Here is a 22,742-nt window from a genome sequence, read left to right on the forward strand (position 1 = left end):
GACCTTTACCAGATCGTCGGTCCACCTAGTAGTAGGCCTGCCCACGCTACGTCTTCCAGCCCGTGGTCGCCACTCAAGAAATTTTCTGCCACAATGGGCATCGTCTCTACGAGCTATGTGTCCCGCCCACTGCCACTTGATTTTAGCAATTCTGCGTGCTATGTCGGTCACTTTGGTTCTCCTGCAATTTAGCAGGTACATTAATTTGACTGTTTCACAGCTCTAAATCTATTTAACTTACATTACATGAAATTTATCACATTTATCAAAGCTTCTTAGCTTGTCCCAAAAATTATAAAATGAAAAAAGTAGTTGTCAAAAACCTTTTTAAGGCGGATTTTTTTCAATAAGGCGGGCGCGCGCGCGGCTATAAACGAGGTCACAAAATTCGGAAAGAACATAGCGAAATCTATTTATTCACCAATTGTCAAAAATTCCGGAAAACTTTCCAAGTAAAATTAACAAATAACTGGACTATATTTACTCGTTATTGAGCACAGAGACACAAACTTGGTTATTTTTCCAGATTTATAAAATATTTAAGTGCATAAATGTAAAAATGGCTTCATATTGCACAAAATTGGCAATAGGTGGCATAATAATGGTTACTTTTTTAGCGCTTAGTTTGAAATGTGATTGAACGATGACAACTAACAACAGTTGTCAGTTAGGTAAAATTTTATTTTAGTTGGAAAAAGACAAAAAGTGGTAAATGGGTTAACGTGCGGGGGCTGCAAAATCATGTTGTGACGTCACGCGCGAATATTGGAAATTTTTGAAAATTTTAAAAAGTCCGTAAACTTCTCGAGGCTCTATCTTCGGTAATACTGGATGGATTGAGGTGAAATAAAAACTAGTGTAATGTGTGTGATCTAAACTTTAAATTAAGTCATAATTTAACTTAATATTACAACTTATGCGTGTTGTCCATTGTATAAATTAATTTCGAAGTCGGTCGATTGCAATTTAATGTTGTATCGAAATACGCGGTCTTAGCTAAAAATAGATTAGTTCAGTTTAATGATTACGGTTTAAAATATTTATTGTCATAAAAATATACATTTACTTACTTAAGAACATGCTTACATGCGTACGATAACATACTGAGAAATACGCCAGTATAACCAGTATTCACAAACGATGCCTGCTTAAGTGAAGCAGCAAATCGAACGCACAGCGTTGAATAGCGCTCTGTGATTGGTTCACGTGTCACCCTGTGCGTCCACGCACACTGTGAGACCCACAGATCACAGAAACTAAAGGGAGATGTGACAAAGAGGCTTGGCCGGTGTCGCAGCAATATGCCCAAAAACAGAACACATTGCTCGTGATAGCATAATGTAAAACAGTTTACATTGCTTGCGTAGTACTAAAGATTATTCGAAAGTTGAGTACTGATACCGCACTGGATAATGGGCATATATTTTGATTACTTTGTGTGTGTGAATTTCTAATGCGACACTGAGTTTCGAACTCAGCGCATTAGTTGGCATCTCTCAATATCTCTATGGTGAGACCTCATAGTAATGTTTGTGAATACGGGCGTAAGATGCACGAAGACTTTTAATAGTCTAATATCCCATGCACCACGCATCACAAAAGTGTATAGGCCCGTATTATCTACACACCTACGATTTATCAATCAACGACCGTACCCAACCGCGGAAGTGGAGCATTAAGATCGAAATAACAAACAACACTTATTATATGTAGCGTAATTAGTTATTATACATTTGCTTGCCCAAGGCGATCAACATTCGTGAATTCTTTTGTGCGATTGATATTTTGAGAGAATACTACTGGGAAGGATGGCGAGCATGCTCAGGAAAAAACTGAGTGTACGTTATCGGATTTTGAAGTTTACATCTTAATTTTTAAAGTTTTTGCTGTTGCAGTCGACAGAACAAACATTAAACTTTCATAGTTCCATCCCAGAAATAATTTTGTGTCTGTAGCTGCAGAAAAAATAAAATAATGTATTACTGCACTCACCATTTGATTTTCCCTTCATTCCATTTAGGTTTTTACCTTGCGGTGTACGATTTTAGATAGTGAACATTTTTTTGGCACCGTTTTCGACCACTTTTCTACCCCATAGCTGCTGATACTTTCTTCTTCTCATGGAGACCGCAAGGGCATGTCTCGAAATTGATTTTCAGGGAGTAATTTATTTGAATCATAATCATAACTTACAACAAACAATGCTGTGTTTTCAGCTATGATACAAATAAATTACTCTTAAGCGCAATACACATTGAGCCCGCCGGGCCGCCGTACAACATAATATGTCGGCAACTTTTTGTAGGCGGTCTAGTTGGTGGCTTCACTTATCACAAGTCGGAAAATGGGGATGTTGCCTGGGTCAAAAAGCAAGAGTTTTAATTAGTCCGTCAGTTAACTTATCAAAAAATACTCTACACGTATTTTTCACTTTTTTAAACTAATGAAAATTTAAAGAGATAAAGCGCCCCAAAGTTCATAAGAAGAGGCCCGTGACGTCAACGCTTGCTTAAAAATGCCGCACGTTGTGACGTCGTGCGCAACTTCAACGCACCATAACTATGTAATTATTTGTTAGATTGACAAATAAAAATATATGTGTCCAATATTTTTTGATATTAAACATTACGGACTAAAAAAATTTTTTTAGGCAACTAGCCTATTTGGTCGGCGGCATGTCGGCGGCTTGAGATAAGATATTTATTTGGCAGTCAGTATACAAGCACGTCACTACAGGTCATGCGTCGCCGGGCAACTGAGCGCGCGCAGGCGTACCCAAGCCGCCAACATGTCGGCGGGTAACACGCGCGGGCGCATGTTGCCGACATGATTCTTTTCATACAGGCCGCCGGGCTTTGTCGGCGACCCGGCGGGCTCAATGTGTATTGCGCTTTACAATAAATTAACAAAATTAATCTCGTTGCTCACCGAACATAACAACAGTGTGTCCGATACGCAAGAAAGCCTACGCCCTCACCAAGGCAGGCTAGATTTCAACAGTCCGCGCCTGCCATTTGTAATTAACTCTTATTACCATCCACTAAAGGTCACTATACCTTGTCACACCGGTCGCAGGGCTGGACCCGTTTTGAAATTTTCTAGATCATTCGTTTTCCTTTGTCTGTGGTTTGTACAGTCTTGTTAAATAACACCCTTTCTTAAATGGTTTCTTAAAACAAAGTAATGCGCAAAAGCTTACAAGATTCTTTTTTTTCAAAAATTTCACAATCTGAGCGGAATAAAATGTCAAATTACTGTGACTTTAATATTTTGAGTCTATATTTTTATATTGGATTGGTTAGGCTTAAAAATCCCAAAGAATGCAAATGCGATACCTATATGATGAAGCAAGTATATCCAGAAGATACCTATTGTTATTTGTGAAAATCTAAAACGTTATAATAACGGTAGCGTTATGGCCAATGAGCTGCTGTCATAGTGACATTGACGTAATGTCAATGTCACACTAGAAAACGTTAGAATAGAGGGACGCGCGCGGACGACTCCGCGCGCTTTTGGTGCCAAGCCAAATGATAAATTGTATTATGAATGAGGCAATATAATCTCTCTTTATGATTTTGGTTTACGTTGTTTAGTTCCAGTAGAGTGAAATAGGATCACTTCCTCTCTTTCCGTGAATGTCATAATTTCTTCTTTCTTTCTTTCTTTCTTCTTTCTTTTCAGCCAAATGACGTCCACTGCTGGACAAAGGCCTCCCCCAAGGTTTTCCACAATGAACGGTCCTGCGCTGCCCGCATCCAGGCTCTTCCCGCGACCTTTACCAGATCGTCGATGGGGCCAGACCCAAAGGGCGATGGAGCGGGCTATGCTCGGAGTTTCCCTGCGTGATCGAATCAGAAATGAGGAGATCCGCAGGAGAACCAAAGTAACCGACATAGCTCGCAGAATTGCTAAAATCAAGTGGCAGTGGGCGGGGCACATAGCTCGTAGAGACGATGGCCGTTGGGGCAGGAAAGTTCTCGAGTGGCGACCACGGGCTGGAAGACGTAGCGTGGGCAGGCCTCCTACTAGGTCATAATTTACTAATTGACAATTACCCTTACCCGTCTGGCCAGCGTGGGGAGTGTACGCCAAATCCTCCATTTGCCTCTGGTACATTAGAGAGGGTTGTGCTCATGCAGTGGAGACTAAATGACCTGATGATGATTTTAGTTTCATATATTAATCTGATAGACTTTTTTCTGTATTATTTTTATGTCAGCGTCAAATAGTAGGTGACACCCAAAGTGGCCAAAAAGTTGGCAATTTAACACAACCTTATTCCAATGAGGGCTATCGTTTTTATACTTAACAGTTGGCACCCCTGCCGATTGACAGGACCTTACTCTACAGTGGCGCCATCTTGATGAGTGCAAATACGATAGTCCTCTTACCACTTTAGCGCTCACAAGTTGGCGCCACTGTCTTCGCTACTAGCAAGTGACAGGACCTTACTCTACAGTGGCGCTAACTGGTGAGCGCTAAAACAATAGCCCTCATTGTAACAAAGACGTGTTGCGAACATTTTGGCTACTTTGGGTGTCACGAACTATTCCACGCTGACTGTACCAAGCGAGCTACGGAATTTTAAACGCGATAACAGCTTTGTTAATCTGGTATGTTAGCTCTTAGTGCTTTTAGAGTTCCGCGTGCCAACTTTAAATAATTAGATAAAAACTTTATTGACATAGTTATAATAAATATAGCACATGAGATATATATTAGGTGCAAATTAGCACTTATTAGTTAGGCTGAGTTAGTTTAACCGTAATTACGAGTACATATAACGATAACGCGTGTTTTTTGTATGAAGATTGACAGACTTTTGGCGTTAGAAAAGAAATGAGTTTTATTGTCATAATTATGCGTTTTTCGTTATACTATAAAAGCTGATTTTTATATAAAATATTAGGGCAATAATTAGAAGTAGTTTCCTCATCAACCAGACAGTTTTGATAGTTCTAACTCTTTGCCAGACAGTTTTTTTAGGATAGCTGCCAAAGCCATGATGACCCAAACTTCATGATTCACCAACATTCTATCCTATATTGGGAGCATACGCTGACAAACTTTCATCTTTTATAAAATGACGTAGGTCTGGCGTTCACTAGCTCTTAGTCTATAAGTTTGGGTTTAAGATGGACACTATAATTCCATTTCCTTATTTAATAGTTTAGCAAAAGGACCAAAGTAATGGTCGTTCGTTTCAGCCGAATGACGTCCACTGCTGGACAAAGTAATGGTCACAATCTAAAAATTTTGCAAGCATAAACATAACCCTCCTTCTGTCGCAGTCGGGTAAAAATAGCTTCGGACCATATTTTGGAGTGAAGACCGAATGTTTTAAAAATCCATATTTCTGATTTCTGACTATTATAATACTAACCATTTACCTATATCTGTGTAGATTAGAATTTCATTAGCGAGAAAATGTAACTAAAATCAGATAAAATCGCGCCGGATATCAAAATTACTGTTTATTATAACAAGTTGTTATTAGATTTAAATCATTAGTTAATCTTGGGTTAATTTAACTAAATTACTATGTTTACCACCAGGTTTAACGATTTAGTATAAGTATTAGTTAATATAAATAAAATCCAATTTATATGGATCTTACTTACTTTAGTGCCGGTTTTCTTTAATCAATCCTAATCCAATTTCGTCAGTCAACTATCGAATTACAATTTGTTTTTGGTCAAAATATCTACGGTTTTCAAAGTTTATACGTATTAGTATGAAACAGTAGTATTTAACATGAAAGTGTAAACGAATCGAAAATTGTGGATATTTGATCGAAAAATGATTGAAATTTTACAGTTGATTTGGATTAAGAGAAAACCGGCCTAGGTCTTTAATATCTATTATTTCTCTATAGAACCAATATCTGAATTCTCAAAAAAGTATTGATCCCTTCCCTGTTCCTATTAAATGAATGTATGAACAATTTGCATGGAAAAGTTGTTTTTTTTTCTATTGGAAAACATGAACTTTGTTCTCTAGGTGAAATTGGCATTCGAGCAGTATACATTTTGTTTGATCAACTACCTACCAATAAATTAGCCTGTATGTTTAGATTTAAATTAAGGGATATTTTTTTAGGTAGGATAAGGATTAGGACATTTTAAAGGGTATATTTTACCAATAAAATCACGTAGTTTGTATAACTTGTTTTTATTTACACTTTGGCAGTGATGGCATGACATTTGTAGATATTTACAAAGAGAGTTACATATTGAGACCTTTGTGTTTATTTTTATTGAGCAAGCTTCCTTCCGTTTGACGTTGAGGTTGGTAATACTACGCGTTATGTTGGCAACACTGCTCATTGTAAAATTCCCAGTGTTGCCAACACTCGCACTCTTCACATCGCCAGTTAGTACGCCACTAACCAACAAGGTATTGCCATTATTAATAACTCGTTAAAAATATCGGTATTTCAAAATAACGTAACGTTATTTTCAAAATACCGGTATTAACGGTATGTTAATTAACAGTTATTAATAACGGCGGTCGTTGTCCGTTTACCAAGCGCGGTAGCCAAGGCCGTGGACGCCGAGACCAAGACCGTAGGGGGCGGCGGCGACGTAGGGAGCGGCGGCGACGTAGGGGGCGGCGGCGTAGGGGGCGATACCAGCGACTCCTGGAGGCAAAAGAGGCAAAAATTTTACTTGCTGCGGTTTTTTTATGATTCTATCGCGTGGGTTGTAAGGAGAGAGGTTTATGGTCTTTAGTAAGCGTCTGTGACACTGCATAATAGGAACTAAACAGAGAGAGAGAAAGATGCTTTTGGGTTCTATTTAAAGCATGCCAAAAGATATCGTTAGAGAGTACTCTTTCAACAAGACAACAAGAGTTTCTCTGATAGTGGAAACTCACGATTGATACGACTACCGATTACCAATCAAGGAAATGCAAAATATGCTTTTAAAATTAGACTGAGACGTTTCAAGTGAATGCAGCAGATCCAATAAGTCAAGCTGGATACTTTTGGCCATTGAGCAAGTTTCATATAGAGTACTAAAAGGGCTGTTAAATTCGGGTCACCCATCCAAGGTAGCTTGATTATCACTTACCGAGGTGGGCAGCACGGGCAGCATGGGCGGCGCCGTCAATGGCGGCGGCTTGGGATTGGGCGGCGGCGACGACGTTCTGGGAGTGAGCCACTCCGTTCCAGTAAGCGTTCTCGTTGATGTCACGGCTGGCCTCGGCAACCTGGGGAAGAAAGGCGTTGATGAATACCATGTTGGCAAATCCTTAGTACCGACTGCAATGATTAAATGACATTAGCAAAAGTGGTAGTGGGAGTTTGCACTAGATGGAAGTTTGATCATTAACTGCGAAATCCTCCTATGTTTTTCTGATTAATTCCGTTGCTGTTCAGGTTAACATTCCCCAGAATCGATGGATCCTGGCTACGCAGTAGCTCCAGAAAGAGATGGTGAGAATATCCGTTTTTGGCAGGATTCCCTTTAGGATCAGGGAACCTACATTACTGGATCTCGCAATACTGGATTGCAGTGAGAAAAGGCCCTCAATCCTCAGTGACTGCATTGCCGTGCGAAGGGGCCTTGTTGGGCCGTGTTGATCTGGGCTGAACTGAGCCTGGATTTCAGTAGCCATAGGACTGAAGAAGTAGCTCTAACCTGTCTCACTACCTCAGTGTTGAACTGAGCTGGACTGGGCCTGGCTTACAGTAGCCATAAGCTTGAGGAACTGACCTGTCTCACTGCCTCAGTGTTGAACTGCACGGCAGCCTCGGCGGCGCGCGCTTGTCCTTCCACAGCGGCGCGCGCGTGGTCTTGCGCGGCGACGCTCGCGTCGATGGCCGCGGCCTGCGCATCTCCGTGGTTGATGCCGTAGACCAAGGGCGCGATGACGCTCGCGGAGGCGTAGCCGAGGATGGCGGCGAAAGCGATCTGTAGAGAAAGATGGAGTTGGTTGAGGAGTTCAGGTAGACCGACAAAAGTTATTAGGCAGGGCTCCCACGCGGTGGACTGACAATGGGACAGGTCGTTGTGGATATCCTTAGGGGATGCCTTTGTCCAGCGGCATTAGGTTGAATCAAGAGTTGGTTGATATCCTGGAAAGTGTCGAAAGCTATACTTAGACAAAGACTGTATTTGGTTGAGGAGTTCAGGTAGACAAGAAAAAGTGTCTGTAAATAATTGACTTATCAGAACTTGCTGACTTTCACCTTTGCCTAATTAGGTGTTTCATCAGGCTGTGCTAAAAAGCAGTGCTTTGCAGTTCGACGTACTGATGATAGATGGCGTTGTGTGTAATTTAAAACGCGATGGGTTTTGTCGCCGAAATATTTTGATTTTCTTTTGTTATTATTGATGATATTTGTCTAGCTATCCTGCCATTAAATGTTGTCTAAAAGACAATAACATTGCTTACGTCAATAGAATTGTTAATTATTGATCACAAATCTTCATCAAAGAAATACTTGACACATAATAATAATTAAGTCACATTGACCATGTTATGTTTTATTGAAACCGTTTAAAGAGGCTAATGAATAGAATTAATTTAATTGCACGTAGTACTCGTAAATAATGTGTACTACAAGTAAGTAAATGATTGTGCAAGTATGTGAATGCAAATCAACTGAGGTAAACGTTTTTTATAGTTTATGGTAATTAGATAATAAAATTGGATCTACCTAATTACCGTATAATTATTTGCATACATTTGAATGTAATTTGGTTTGATTTGTTTAATAAAGTTAAATCCAATGTATTAACTTATATTTTTGCTTGATAACTAAGTTATGCATATAAAATCATCTAGAGCAATACAAACCGATATAAAATACAAAAGTGTATTTTGCGGGAATCAAACCTGTGACATCTGCACTGACACAGTAGCTGGGTACTCAACTACTGCAAAATCGGTTATCTATACCAATATTTTAAAGCTGAAGAGTTTGTTTGAAAGCGCTAATCTCAGAAACTACCGATCCGATTTGAAAAAATATTTCAGTGTTAGATAGCACATATTGAAGAAGGCTTTAGCCTTTATTACATCACCCTACAGCCATTAGGAGCGGAGCAGTAAAGAAAAATGTTGCAAAAACGGGAACTATTATTCAAATTATTTTCACGCGTACGAAGTCACGGGCATAGCTAGTCTAAAATAAAGTAACTTCAGTGTGGTTGTACAATACAGCCCCTAGTATTAGATATTGCTCAACGTTTGCGACGAAATATCATGGACGGATAAGCTGGATAATACGGCCTGTAAAAAATCCAATTGCACTTAGTGTAGTTAGTTTGGTATTTGATGTAATGTCTACAAAATTGTTTTTAATTTGGGGCTATTATCAAATATTCGGCCACTTATTTAACTTCTATTACCTAACGACAAGAATGTGCTGGTTCAAAAACTGCTCCTGAGTCAATAATGTACCTAATATTGTTACTTATTTTAAATTTTTGTGGGCATGACATATTTTGATGGGCGATTGAGTTTGCAGCTCCAGTAGGTTAAAAAATCAGTGATCTACCTTCACTGGTTGGGTTTTTATTGGTGGTTAAGCTGTAGATCCTGGCTACACAGGAGTTGCAGCGGTGGCAACGAGGTGGGAATAGTTCCGTAATCTACAATGTACAACTTGAGACTATAGACAATTTATTTTCAAAAGATACTTTGAAAAGTAGTCGAGCCTTGAATTGAACAATAAATTATTAAATAACGTTATCTCTGTTATAAATATTGTTAAACAAAACAATGTGTAACACTAGAGTCAGTTCCTTCATTAATAGATTTGCATTCCACAAGGCAAATGTATGTATGAAATATACATTGTTGCGTTGCTTCCTTACACTGTTCGGTAGACCATGTAATGTAAGTGTTTTAGCCGTCTGCAGTGTTCTATTACTAATTACAAATTTTAATTTGACGTGTTTGCATAATGCATAGACGGTGCAGTTTTTGGGTTCTGTAGGATTTTTAAATAACTGACTAGATCAGAGATTCCACTGGCAATAAGTGATTGTTATTGTTTCAAAAAACCCCATTGAGCTAAAAAGTTATGGTGTATTCTGAACTGAACACCCTATTGAGCCAAAAAAGAAAGAAAAGTATTTAACAATTTCTTCCCTAAAATACTGTGTTTGTTGTACGAGCACTGGTGCCAACTAATAAAAATGGTCCTGTGATTTTTTACAATGTCTATTTACGAAAATATCTTATCAGTCGTAAGTATTTAATCCCGAAACCCTAATATTCCAAAAAACGCTAGCATCGATTATATCGCTTTTTTTTCGAATGCTTCAATTTTTTTCAATAGCGTTACGACAACGACTAATTTATTAACATTTATTAACGTTACCACGGTCTATTTGAAATTTAAAACAGTAGTATGAAAAGAAAAACATTGGAAGTAACATTTTGGGACTCTCCAACCCGTCTGGCCAGCGTGAGGAGTGTAGGAAAAATCCTCCATTTGCCTCTGGTAAATTACAAAGGGTCGTACTCCTGCAGTGGAGACTAAATGACCTGATGATGATGAAAAAATGATTTTTTGTAAATAGTTTTAGCATAGGCATTTGATAATGAAATCAAAGCTATTTGTTATAAACCGGAACTTTAAGTTGTGTTTGTCATCATAAGATTACAATCATGACTTGACAACTTGTATTCGATTCAATATTTAATATGTCAGTGACAAAAAAACGTATCAGCCTCATTTTTTATTGTAAATCAATTAGAATAGGCGTCTACCTTTTGAAGGTTGCATTGCAAAAAGCTTGAAGTATTGTAATTTTTTTTCCACATATTGACAATTTGAATGAAGGCTGCAGACCATGACCGTGAAACTATGGAATATAATGTATATTGTACTGTACTAATAGACGACACAAAATTATAATACACTAGCGGCCGCCTGCGACTTCGTACGCGTGGATCCCGTTTTATATCCCCTTTAAATTTTCCTTAATTTTCTTTGCTATAAACCTCACGGAGCCCGAGACCTTTCCAACGAATGCAAAACCGTGGAAATCGGTTCGTGCGTTCTGGAGTTATAGCGTCAGGGAGGAAAACCCGACTTATTTTTATATAGTAGATATTTCACAACCTACTTTTACTTATGGGGGTCCCTCAGGGCTCAATATTGGAACCTTTGTTATTCGTATTGTATTTCGTCACACTTCACACAGACTTCAAACCATTAAAACTATTTTCAGAGCGAACATCGTTAAGTTTACAAAATACCTATTTGTCACTTTTCTTTACATTTCTTATACGGTTGCTTGGCTAGCTAATTAGTTAGAATAAATTACTCGTATTGTTCTTTAGACGTGACTAAATGCCTGTCTGCCAATTCAATATTAGCCTTGGTAATAATAGAGGTAAATGAACGTAGTACCCCATATACTTACAATAATTTTCTTGAAAAACTTCGTAGCTATCATCAGAAATTAAGGATTCTAATGGTGAAAGATTTTTTCAAATCGGTCCAGCAGTTTCGGAGCCTATTACAAACAAACAATCATATCTTTCCTCTTTATAATATTAGTTTAGACATGCAGCCTTGACCTAGTGTTAATATTCAAAACGCATCGCGAAACATGACCGTATATGGCAGACCTTCGGACTTCAGACCTAATATAGAGCACAATGGGTCTTATTGCATTGTTATAAAGTTGACATTAAGATTCAACTCTATTTTTGGAACGATAATTTTGACAGCTCTTGGTAACTGGTCGAATTTTTTGATTGAGAAATCCGGTTGTGAGCTTTATTTCATTCGTGATAAGAACGAATTTGTTTTGGATAAATGTTTTGTTTATGTTTTTATCTGGTTATGTAACGCGTACGTACGTTGCAGTGATAGTTTTTTTTCGGCAAAGGAGTAAATTGTGTACAGCTTTAGGGTTATTTTTAAATGCGTTACAGCTTTGGGATTTTTTTTTAAGCAATGACCAATTTTGAATTTAGAATAGAGTTTTTTTTATTATATGGGCAAAGGCAAATACAATGTTGATTAACATTATTTAATCTAGGAAGGTTATTCAAATTCAAAAATCAAAATCAAAATTATCTTTATTTGTTTAGACTAATTAAATTAGTTCTTGCAAATCGTCAAATGCTCTTAAGGAGCCTATACATGTCTCATTCTTTTTTTGCCCTACCAGCGCTTCGAGACAAACATTTGGCAAGTGCTGAGAAGAAGCGCCGCAACAAACTCAGTCACCACTGTCTGCCGGTTTAAATTCAAACAGTTTACTCAGTACATAGGCCCTTTCCAGGGCACTTATACATGTCCCAAATATAGCTCGCCCTACCACCACTTCGGGACAACATGGGCTGGTGCTGAGAAGAAGTGGCGGAAGAAACTCAGTCACCTATGTCATTCATATTTCTTCACAGGCCCTTCAATTAAATGTGTCAAGATTGTTATTGTAATGCGAACAATGTTATTTAATATTAATGCATAAATGTATGAAGGTATTCGCACCTACAAACATGATGCCACGCCTTATGTACCTTGTTTGACATATGATTGATCGGTTGACAGATTGGCATTGATTTTAAGTACTGCTTTGATCTAATCGATTTTGAAGTCTAACACAAAGAGTTATAGTTGGAATTGGAACAGTGTCAAATGTTTGGATGCTTTATTCTTGTCGTGGGATATTAAGACTTAAATAAATAAAAATACAATGAATAGAACCTGCACAGCTAGGTGTCATTTTGCAATATAGATATTTGGTAACAAATTGTGCTCGTGACTGTACATCTAACAAGATTTAAGACCTAAATTGGATCATTATTAAATATCAAACGACGAATGACTGCTTTTTCAATCGTTTATAACTTTTAACTAAACAATCAGTTTGGCACATTATTAGTTATATTAAAATGACAAGTTCATTCTTCAGTTAAAAGATATCTGACGATTGAAAAATCAGCATACATAAAGTTTATGTTACTAACTTAAAGTTACATTATTTTCCATATATGAAAATTAAGCGAAATACAGTTTATTGTAAAATGTGAAGCGGTGACAACAAAATGCAATGATTATTTTGACTTTTAAGGTAATTATGGACAAGTCTCCCTTGGTTAGTTTATTTAACTCGTTGACTTTTACTGAGTGTTGACATTCTTGTTTATTATATCAAGACACTTGAACCAATAATTAAAAACAGTCTTGAACCTTTTTTTAATATCCAAAACGGTTTAATAACACTGTAAAAACTCTTTAATCACGTCTCTAATTTATATTAATTCTAAATTCAACTTTGACAGTTAAAAGCGCGGGACGCTTATCTTTGGCGCGCAAATTTTGACAGCTCGAAAACTTTGTTGAGTAAAATAACAAAAAAAGGTTTTAATAACACTGTGAGGAACTCTTTGATCACGCTTCTAATTTCATTCGAAATTGAACTTTGACAGTGAAAAGCGCGGTGCGCTATTTCGGCGCGCAAATTTTGACAGCTCAAAAACCGCGGGAGATTTTTTCTTTTTCTTTTTCACACTTGCGTTTTGTTGTCACAAAAAACAAAAAAGGTTTCGTACCAGAAATCTCATCGTGCACTTCGTTTGACTGCTCGATAGCTACTGAATGCTGTTGTTGGTTGCGTTACCTCTTTTATACTGGAAGGATTGGATAGACCATAGAGGTGTGATCGCGTAGAGGCTCTCCTTGCTACGTCTTCCGCGTCGCCAAGGAAAGTGAGGGGTGGCTTTTTAGACCTCTTTTTTTAACTAGATTAAGATTGAATGTGGAGATGAATATTTGTTGTATTTTCAGATGGATTTTGACTGCGGACAGGTAAATTGGTGGTTTTTTGGGAGTGTAGACAAATGGAGAGGCCGATGGTGAATTAGAGGGTCGTGATCCTGCAGTCTAGACTTAAATGACCTGATTACTATGTTTTCGTAAATTAAATGACCTGTTACTGTGAATAGATTTAGGGATATTTAAAGGAATTGGACTAGACAATGTAATAACCTTACAAAACGTTAAATTTATGAATGTATTCATTAATTGTCCACCTACAAGGTGGACCGACGACATCGTAAAGGTAGCAGGGAAGCGCTGGACGCAGGCCGCTACCAATCGATCAACATGGAAAGCATTGGGGGAGGCCTATGTTCAGCAGTGGACGTCCTGTGGCTGAAATGATGATGATGATGATGATTCATTAATTGATCGATTCGACCAAATATTATTTTTTTTTAGGTGACCTAACGAAATTAATTGTCATATTGTCTACACATAAATGGCTAGGATGATTTTGATTAATAATTAATTTATTATTTATGTTTATTTTTAGTGATCTCAAATAATTCTGTTACAGAATGACTCCATTCTTGATATTCTTTTCATTCCGGGCAAATCATTAGTTTCTTGGTAACGTGGTACTGTCGATATAAATCGATTTTAATTTAAAAAAATCTATCTTTAACAATAGTGTAAATATCGTGGCACCTTTCAAGTGCTAATCACTTAGCTGATTTTATAATATTAGTAGTAATTTGGTTCTTCAATTTTACAATGGCCTGTCTAAACATCTTCAGTCTATGTTCAAATAATATTGAACTAAATCCGCATCTCATTGACAAAATAAGCTGCAATTACAACAAAATTACTTGTTTATTGACAGTTTGTTTACTATATTTTTGTTTGAGCATTAGTATTGACAGAAACAATAAATGGTTTTAAATTATAACTTGTAGCTGTGAAATATTTAATAGTTCTAAATTCATTTTTCCAGAACGATCTAGCAAATAATAAATAAGAATTCTATGATTTAATTTAATTCTTTAACTGGGGAAGGCTTTGTCCAGCAGTGGACGACATTTGGCTGAACGATAGAACGATTATTTTAATTGCACACTAATCAAAACTGATTAATAAATACAAAATTATAACGGCAGAATTTAGGCAGTCTTATCACTGGAAAGCAGTCTCTTCTAGACAATTATACAGGGCTCATACAGTTGTTTGACATAAAATGAAAAGTTATATCGATGCGAGTATCCAGTTAATCTTGGAGTCATGGGCCCTATGTTCAGCAGTGGACGTCCTGTGGCTGAAATGACGATGATGATCGCTGGAAGTTTTTTTGGAAATTTTGTCCTTTTGGGGCAAATGGGAAATACGACTGACCAAATTACATTTATTTGTTGATTTTGAATTAAAAACCGAATTCTAAAATCGCTAACTTAATCAATATACTATTTGCTGATTTTAAATTAAAACTCTAATCTTTAACTAATTGGGTTTTCTAGCCTAATATTAAGTGCTGTTTTAAATCAGTTGCAAATTATAAGTCAATGGTGCTAGCTGCCCATTTAGGTCGATAATGAAATGCAATTAATATAACTACGAGTATAAATAATAATACTCGGTCTGAAGTCGCGGTTTGAGTACTGGCCTATGCCAGAAGTCTATCCTCGGTATGAAGTAGTGGTTCGCTTACTGGACTACTATACCAGATGCGTGTATAAGTCCTTTATGTGCAAATTGTCAAATTCGCAAATTGTCAAGCGGTCGCAATCTGCCAAATTCGCAAATTCTCAAAATATCAGTTGTTTAGGTATTTTTATACCTAACTTCAAACTGAACATCTTTTAACTTTGTTGATTTGATATAACACGAAAATATTAGGATTTTTCTTGACTTTTATTATTAAACCTAAACAACTGGACATCTCACTAACGTTTGACGTTTTTAACTCCTCCTATGTTCTTCTGACTAATTTCGTTGCGGGTCCAATGACAGTTTAACTTTCCCCCGGGACAAACTTGACCTTCATTGGTTGGGTTTTGGTGGCGGTCAAGCTGTAGATCCTGGCTACACAGGAGTTGCAGTGGTGGGATCGAGAGGTGGGAATAGTCCTGTGACGTTTGACGTCACAATAATACCTTCCCGTGCCGGTCCCATACCCCAGGCACTGACTCGGTTATAAACTTCTTCCTATGGGAATGATTGATTGGGTAAGATCTAGTTATGCGGAGTCGGCTTTCCCAATCATGCGCCGCCATTTGATTCTATCTTGAACGTCTTGTTCGTGGAGTCCCAATACTTTAATGTCCTCACTCATCATCATCATTTCGGCCATGGACGTCCACTGCTGAACATAGGCCTCCCCAATGCTTTCCATGCTGCCCGGTTGGTAGCGGCCTGCGTCCAGCGCCTTCCCGCTACCTTTGCAATGTCGGTTCACCTAGTGGGTAGACGTCACACGCTGCATTTTATGCGGCCTCCACTCCAGAACCTTGCTGCCCGACCGGCTGTCAGTTCTGTCTTCACTCAATTAAGTATAGACTTAAAAATAATTTGATTGTCATATCTAATAGAGTCAATATCTATGTTCACATACAAATCTGATCCGTTGGGTGGAGCAGGAAGCTTTTGACGCGCAAAAAAGAAGTGTCTCGACGCAAGCGCAACATTTGACGCGATCGTAGCGCCCTCTAGTACAGTCAATGATTTATAAAACATTGAGTACATTAGAACTTTTGTCGCAAATTAGCACCTATTCCAACTATACAAAGATACCTTATTACCTACTAGAGTTTTACCGTCTGTATAATCACACCGATGCGTATCTTGTTGCTGTCGATAGGTTTTCAGTGATTCGTCCCACAACAGGTTCGTACCACTGGGACGAAACACTGAATAAAAAAAAATAGTTTTTTCGTTCTGGATTCGTCCAATTTAATTTATTCTTTAACATAATGAGATTTTGTACCGTCAGATAGTCAATGAAATAAAAGAAAACATGAATGTTAACAATGTCTGTATTTAAAAGGAAATGTCTCTATTCTCAGTTTGGCCTTAAGGTTGGCTGGATGAGAATGCCGAATAGCATTAAGTTCGCCTAATGTACCGTGATTTATGTGCATATGTTTTAAATAAATAAATAACTTGTAAAGCGTGACACACAGAGCAACAATGTATGTACGATATCGACACCTTTGGGCAGTGACTGTGACCGCATTCACCTAAACCAATACCTATCATGTTACAGCCACTAGTGACAAAAATAACGAGGTAAATACGAATTTGCCTCCTTTCCGTGGGTGTCGTAAGAAACAACTAAAGGACAAATATGCGAACATCAGGCGTCCCCATCCCGCCTGGCCAGCGTGGGGAGTGTAGGCCAAATCCTCCATTTGCCTCTGGTATATTAGAGGGTCGTGCTCCTGCACGGGACTGTTCCCACCTCTCGTTCCCACCACTGCAACTCCTGTGTAGCCAGGATCTACAGCTTGACCGCCAATATAAACCGAACGAGTGGCGGTTATGAAGGTCAAGTTTGTCCCGGGGGAAAGTTAAACTGTCATTGGACCCGCAACGAAATTAATCAGAAGAACATAGGAGGAGTTGAAAGTTAAGGTTCGCCCTACTGTAGAGTGTAAATAATTGTGGAGACTAATGCGCGTTTTCACAATCAAACCCTAATTTTTAAGTGACCCCTATAGTAACACATAACAGTTTTTAAAGGGGTCACTTAAAAATTAGGAATTGATAGTGAAAACGGGCATAAATGTCCTAATGATAATATACGTTCGTTGCTACACTACGGTGTGACAGTCGGCCCCTTAGCAATTATTTAAGAGCCATAAGTGATTGGCATTCAATTTGTATGGATCGTAATGCACAATTCGTATGTGTGGGCTATAAAATGACAGTTATGCCATTGTTGGCATACTGATAGTGAATTAAGAATAACAGGATTAATTGAGTTGGATTTGCTTAGTAAACCGACTGCAGAAAAGAGGGTAAAGAAAGGTGTGTTAGCGGTGCTATGCGACATTTTTATATGTTCGTTACAGGCTGTCAAATAAATACACTGGACCGCAATGAAAAAGGGTCTGTTACAAAATCTTCAATATCTTTAAAGTACCTGACCTACCTTATGAAACAAAACATACTGAAAAAACTACTCATATTTTTTTATTTGACATTTATTCAAAACTAGCGGCCGCCCGCGACTTCGTACGCGTGGATTCCGTTTTACCCCCTTAAGGTTTGAATTTTGCAAAATCCCGTCATAGTCATAGTGAGTGAGCACCTACGTTCTAAAAGGAAACCCCATGAAAAATTTTAGACTCCTAGTACTTGCAGTTTCTGAGATTTCGTAATGAATGAGTCAGTGGCCTTTCACTTTTTTATAGATACGAGTATACATAAAAAACTTGAATTAATTTAGTTTTTCTTCCTTTTCTTTGCGGTTCATTGAAGTCGCTATAGCACAAGCTACAAAGATAATTTGTGTCTAATTAGTGAATATTGTTAAAAAAATATCAAGGCCTTTACACTACTCATACTATTCTATGTTTCTCCACATTTATGATATATGTATCCATCAGTTATTTCCTTCTGATAACATCAGCAAGTACTTGATAAGGAGTTATCAAAGCTCGCCAAAGGCCGCCCGGCTGATGAAACGATACCAGCTGTTGCTTTCATTATGTATTTAACAGAACTAGTTAATTCAATGTTACTTTGTGTAAATATCGCGCGAATATTATTCTGCAATCTTGTGATCAATAAGCTTTAGACATCTGATTTTCAAAACTGATTTAAGAATCAATGATCAGCAGTATTTCATTGTATTTGATTTTTAGTTGCTTAAACCTTAACCCCTTTATTAATAAAAAGTTACACCTAAGATGAACTCTGGTATAAAGTGACATTTCCATATTAAATGACGATTTAAGTCAAAGTTCAACTAGAGTGTAACTTTTATAAATAAGGGGGAAAAAGTAGGGCTTCTATTTGTCGCAAATACATAAACTTGAAAGGGTTGATTGATACATAAACTTGATAGGGAATTTGAAAATTTATCGTCAACATCATTTCAGTCGCAGGACGTCCACTGCTGAACATAGGTATTTTTTGGACATGATGACGTGTATTTCTTTCTTATTATATGGATCATCCACCACGTAACGGAAATTCTTAAACTTAATTATCAAATGCTACCTATATTAATCAGAGCGACGATAGTCATAATAAATTGTTACATTGAACAAACAATAACAAAGTGATTAACAGTAAGTAATTTTACGAATCATTAGACATGGAACAGAATTTTGGACTGATTTATAATTATTTAGAACTTTTTTAATACATGTTCATTGTATTTCGGGAAGTTTTCTAAATTAGTATTACAGTTACGATTAACTCGATGAAATAATTTTCTCCATAGGTAATCACTGATGTTTATTATACAACAAGAGTGCGTGGACTTTATCCGCCTAATTCACACTTATTAGGGCCTGAGGGCCTAGTGTGTGCGCGTCATAAAATGACATTAAATGTATGACGGATTGTACAGCGCCCCTAGCGGGAAACGTTCAAAAACTAAAATTTTCATACATTTTGAGAACATGCGTTAAATGAATTCTCTGACATACTGAAATTCATTAGAGTAAATATTTAGGAAGTATGCTAGACGTATACTATTAGGTCTTCTTTAGCAGTATATTGATTTATTTAATTACAAACGATACCAAATTATTTCGTTCAATAATATCGGCCCACTATTCAGGCTAAAGGAATGCTATTTTGATAGGGCGTTTCCAGCGTCTGATGAAATAACAAGCGACCGTTGCAGCTTGTGAATAGTGTTGTAAAAGATTTGGGCTTTTCAGTCATAATGAGACTCAAAGCATTTTGCATGACTCGAGACTTTTAGTCTCTTCAGAACTTTTTAGTACTTTGAGTCTTTAAGTACTTTTAATCCTTTGAGTCTTTCCAGTCATTTGAGCGTTTTTATAATAAGGGTGCTTAAAATTTTATTAAGTAACATGATGAACGCAATTAAACTTAATTTATTGAGTCCAGTGAAACTTCCACTAGTTTTACTTAATTTCAGATAAGAACTCGCAGGACTCAGTCCTTAGGGGCCACCCATAAAGTACGTCACACGAATTTCATGATTTTTTGAGCCCCCCTCCGTCCTTGTCACAGGTGGCCACATTTCTAAGACCCCCCCCCCCCTCCCTAGTATGACGTCACATGTTTTGCAATTTCACATCGAAAAATTATTAAATTAACAGCAGTTCTCCGAAATTATTAGTTTTATTTCCATTTAAATTAAGTACTTTTTTATGAAATCAACANTCGAAAAATTATTAAATTAACAGCAGTTCTCCGAAATTATTAGTTTTATTTCCATTTAAATTAAGTACTTTTTTATGAAATCAACATTATATCAAATATTTGAAACAATTGAAATGTGATGTCACGAAACTTAGGACCCATCCGACCCCTTGTCACACCATGTCACACTTTGTCGACCCCCTCCCCCCCTCTTTACGTGTGACGTACTTTATGGATGACCCCTTAACTATTAAACAGGAGTTCTCCCAAAATTAGTATTTCACATCATTGGTAGATGAGCTAAGACGCATCGAACAAGTTTAGTAAGTTTTTAAAAATAATTAATATCAGTCGCATTCTAAACTCATCAAACTTTTCTATGGACATTCATAATTAAAATTGGTAATATCTCAAAACTTATGAAACTTTTCTATGCAAATGTGTCAGTGTGACGTACTAATTTTGGGACACCTGTATTTGTATTCTGTAGTCTATGGAAAAAGGACTTATTCTTCTTATAGAACTCAATTTAATTATTATTAGTGTTTAGGTCTCAAGTCTGTCACAGCACTAGTTGTGGGCGTTTGACATTTTAGTACCAGACTACCAGCTGACTGTCATATTGTTGTTTATTGTCAATACAACTATTTAGGTGACAGTGGGGTAATGAGAAAGACTTGAACGATGACATATTTTGGTTGTAGATAGATAGATGAAACATTCATTTGAATTACAGAAGACAAAGATTACCTACAGATAAAAAGTTCGTACCAAAAATAGGCATCAATTACTTCTGATTAAAGTTTACCTCGAACCGAACCAAACAGTCCCGAAGCATTGGTAGGGTTAATTTCAAAATTATGTTATGATGACGTAGTGTTTTGGACCTATCTTTTCAAGGTGAATAGGTACTTACAGGGCAAATATTTACCACTAGCTTTCCGCCCGCGGCTTCGCCCGCGTGGAATTTTGTCTGTCACAGAAAAAGTTTATCGCGCGCGTCCCTGTTTCAAAAACCGGGATAAAAACTATCCTATGTTCTTTCCCGGGACTCAAACTATCTCTATGCCAAATTTCATCAAAATCGGTTGCGAGGTTTAAGCGGGAAAGCGTAACAGACAGACAGACAGACAGAGTTACTTTCGCATTTATAATATTAGTTGGGATTGCATCTCACTGAATATCAAGTGCGGTAAAAACATCTGCCTGGTTCTGCATAAAAATTAAAAAAAAAAGACCTCTGATAATTTTATTTGCTGCTAGCTTTCCGCCCGCGTTTTTCGCGAAATTTTCGGTTTTTTATATAACCCATGACACTCAGCAATAATGTGGATTTCTATTGGTGAAAGAATTTTTGAAATCGGTTCAGTAGATCCCGAGATTACCCCTTACAATTTAACAAGTATACAAACACATAAACTTTACCTCTTTATAATATTAGTATAGATGTATAGTTACTCTCTGAATTTGATTGACGGGGATCTAGTTCGGAAGACGGCTTGATCTCTGCAAAATCGTATCATGAGCCTATAATTTTCCACTGCTGGACATATTATGTTAATGTATGTTTTAAATTCAATAAATTATTTGTATTTGTATTTGTATTTGTATATGCCTCCCCCAGTAAGCGCCATTTTAACCTTTACACGCCCTGTTTTCAGCTTGTTTTATCCAGCTTTTGCCAGGCGACCTTTCTCAAATCGTCAGTCCATCTAGGGAATTTTACATACCTTATCATTCCATCGAACTCGCAGTATGACTGATCACCATCCAATTCTCGTCATGTACACTTACGTCACTCGCCCCGGTCACCCGGTTTCGCTCGTGATACGAATAATATAGAGTGATTCAGAAATGGTACATTTCTTTTCATTGTGCAAGGGACTTTTGAAATCTGTCTGTCATCCGTGAATGTACTATTTGTAAATTTTGTAATAGGCGTCACGATTTCATACGCAAAAAGTGTGAAATGTACTCGCAAAAATGGTCATGTGGTTCCGACAGAGTCAAACATATGTAGTTACGGGACTAATATTCTTATATCTCGCTCCCACCGCCGCAACTCCTATGTAGACAGGATCTACAGCTTGACCGCCAACAACCCAACCAGCGAAGGTCAAGTTTGTCACGGGGGAAAGTTAAACTGTCATTAGACCCGCAACGAAATTAATCAGAAGAAAATTGGAGGAGTTTGAAATGAAGGATCGAACTTATATTCCCGTAGATAGACTTGGGTACAAATAAGCAAACATCAGGGCCTCCCTAACATCGTGCATCTTTATTCAATTTAATTATTGAATTGTGTGCGATATGGATTTTTCTATAAACAATATGTATCGTTCTTAAATAAATAAAGTTTATATTAGTGAGAATAGATAAACCTAACCCAACCCCAACCTTCACACATAGAATGCAACCGTATTACCCGACTTATAGCAAGACCAAATTAATGTAAATCGCCTTGCAGTTCCGCTTTACGCCTCGAACATACTAATGCAAGCATTCTTGACTAGTCATTGACTAGTAGTAGGTACGAGTAGTTGATTTATCCAAAAGGATTTCATACTAGCTGATATGCCAAAATTAAAAACACCTTAGAAATCCACATCCCATAGAAAAAGAACTTTCAGTTTTGTTCTAAAACAATTTTAGCACTTGCTGT

The 22,742-nt window shown here is 37.4% G+C and overlaps 2 protein-coding genes across 2 annotated transcripts in view; one reads left to right on the forward strand and one right to left on the reverse strand.

The window, feature by feature from the left end:
• The window catches only part of LOC114362177 (WD repeat-containing protein 7-like), a gene marked incomplete at its 3' end in the record, with an annotated part of 111,354 nt that overhangs the window by 13,637 nt on the left and 74,975 nt on the right, over nt 1-22,742 (forward strand). The window lies entirely within an intron of this gene.
• CPH4 (cuticular protein hypothetical 4) lies at nt 6,192-13,641 on the reverse strand. Its single transcript, XM_028317476.1, has 4 exons — nt 13,534-13,641; nt 7,722-7,919; nt 7,077-7,215; nt 6,192-6,643 (listed from the first exon to the last, which is right to left on the reverse strand). The coding sequence occupies exons 1-4, from the start codon at nt 13,543-13,545 to the stop codon at nt 6,525-6,527; spliced, it is 468 nt and encodes a 155-aa protein (XP_028173277.1). The 5' UTR covers nt 13,546-13,641; the 3' UTR covers nt 6,192-6,524.

Source organism: Ostrinia furnacalis, unplaced genomic scaffold (assembly GCF_004193835.3).
Source record: "Ostrinia furnacalis isolate ACB-3 unplaced genomic scaffold, ASM419383v2 OfSCF6247, whole genome shotgun sequence".
In the NCBI taxonomy this organism is placed as follows: Eukaryota; Metazoa; Arthropoda; class Insecta; order Lepidoptera; family Crambidae; genus Ostrinia; species Ostrinia furnacalis.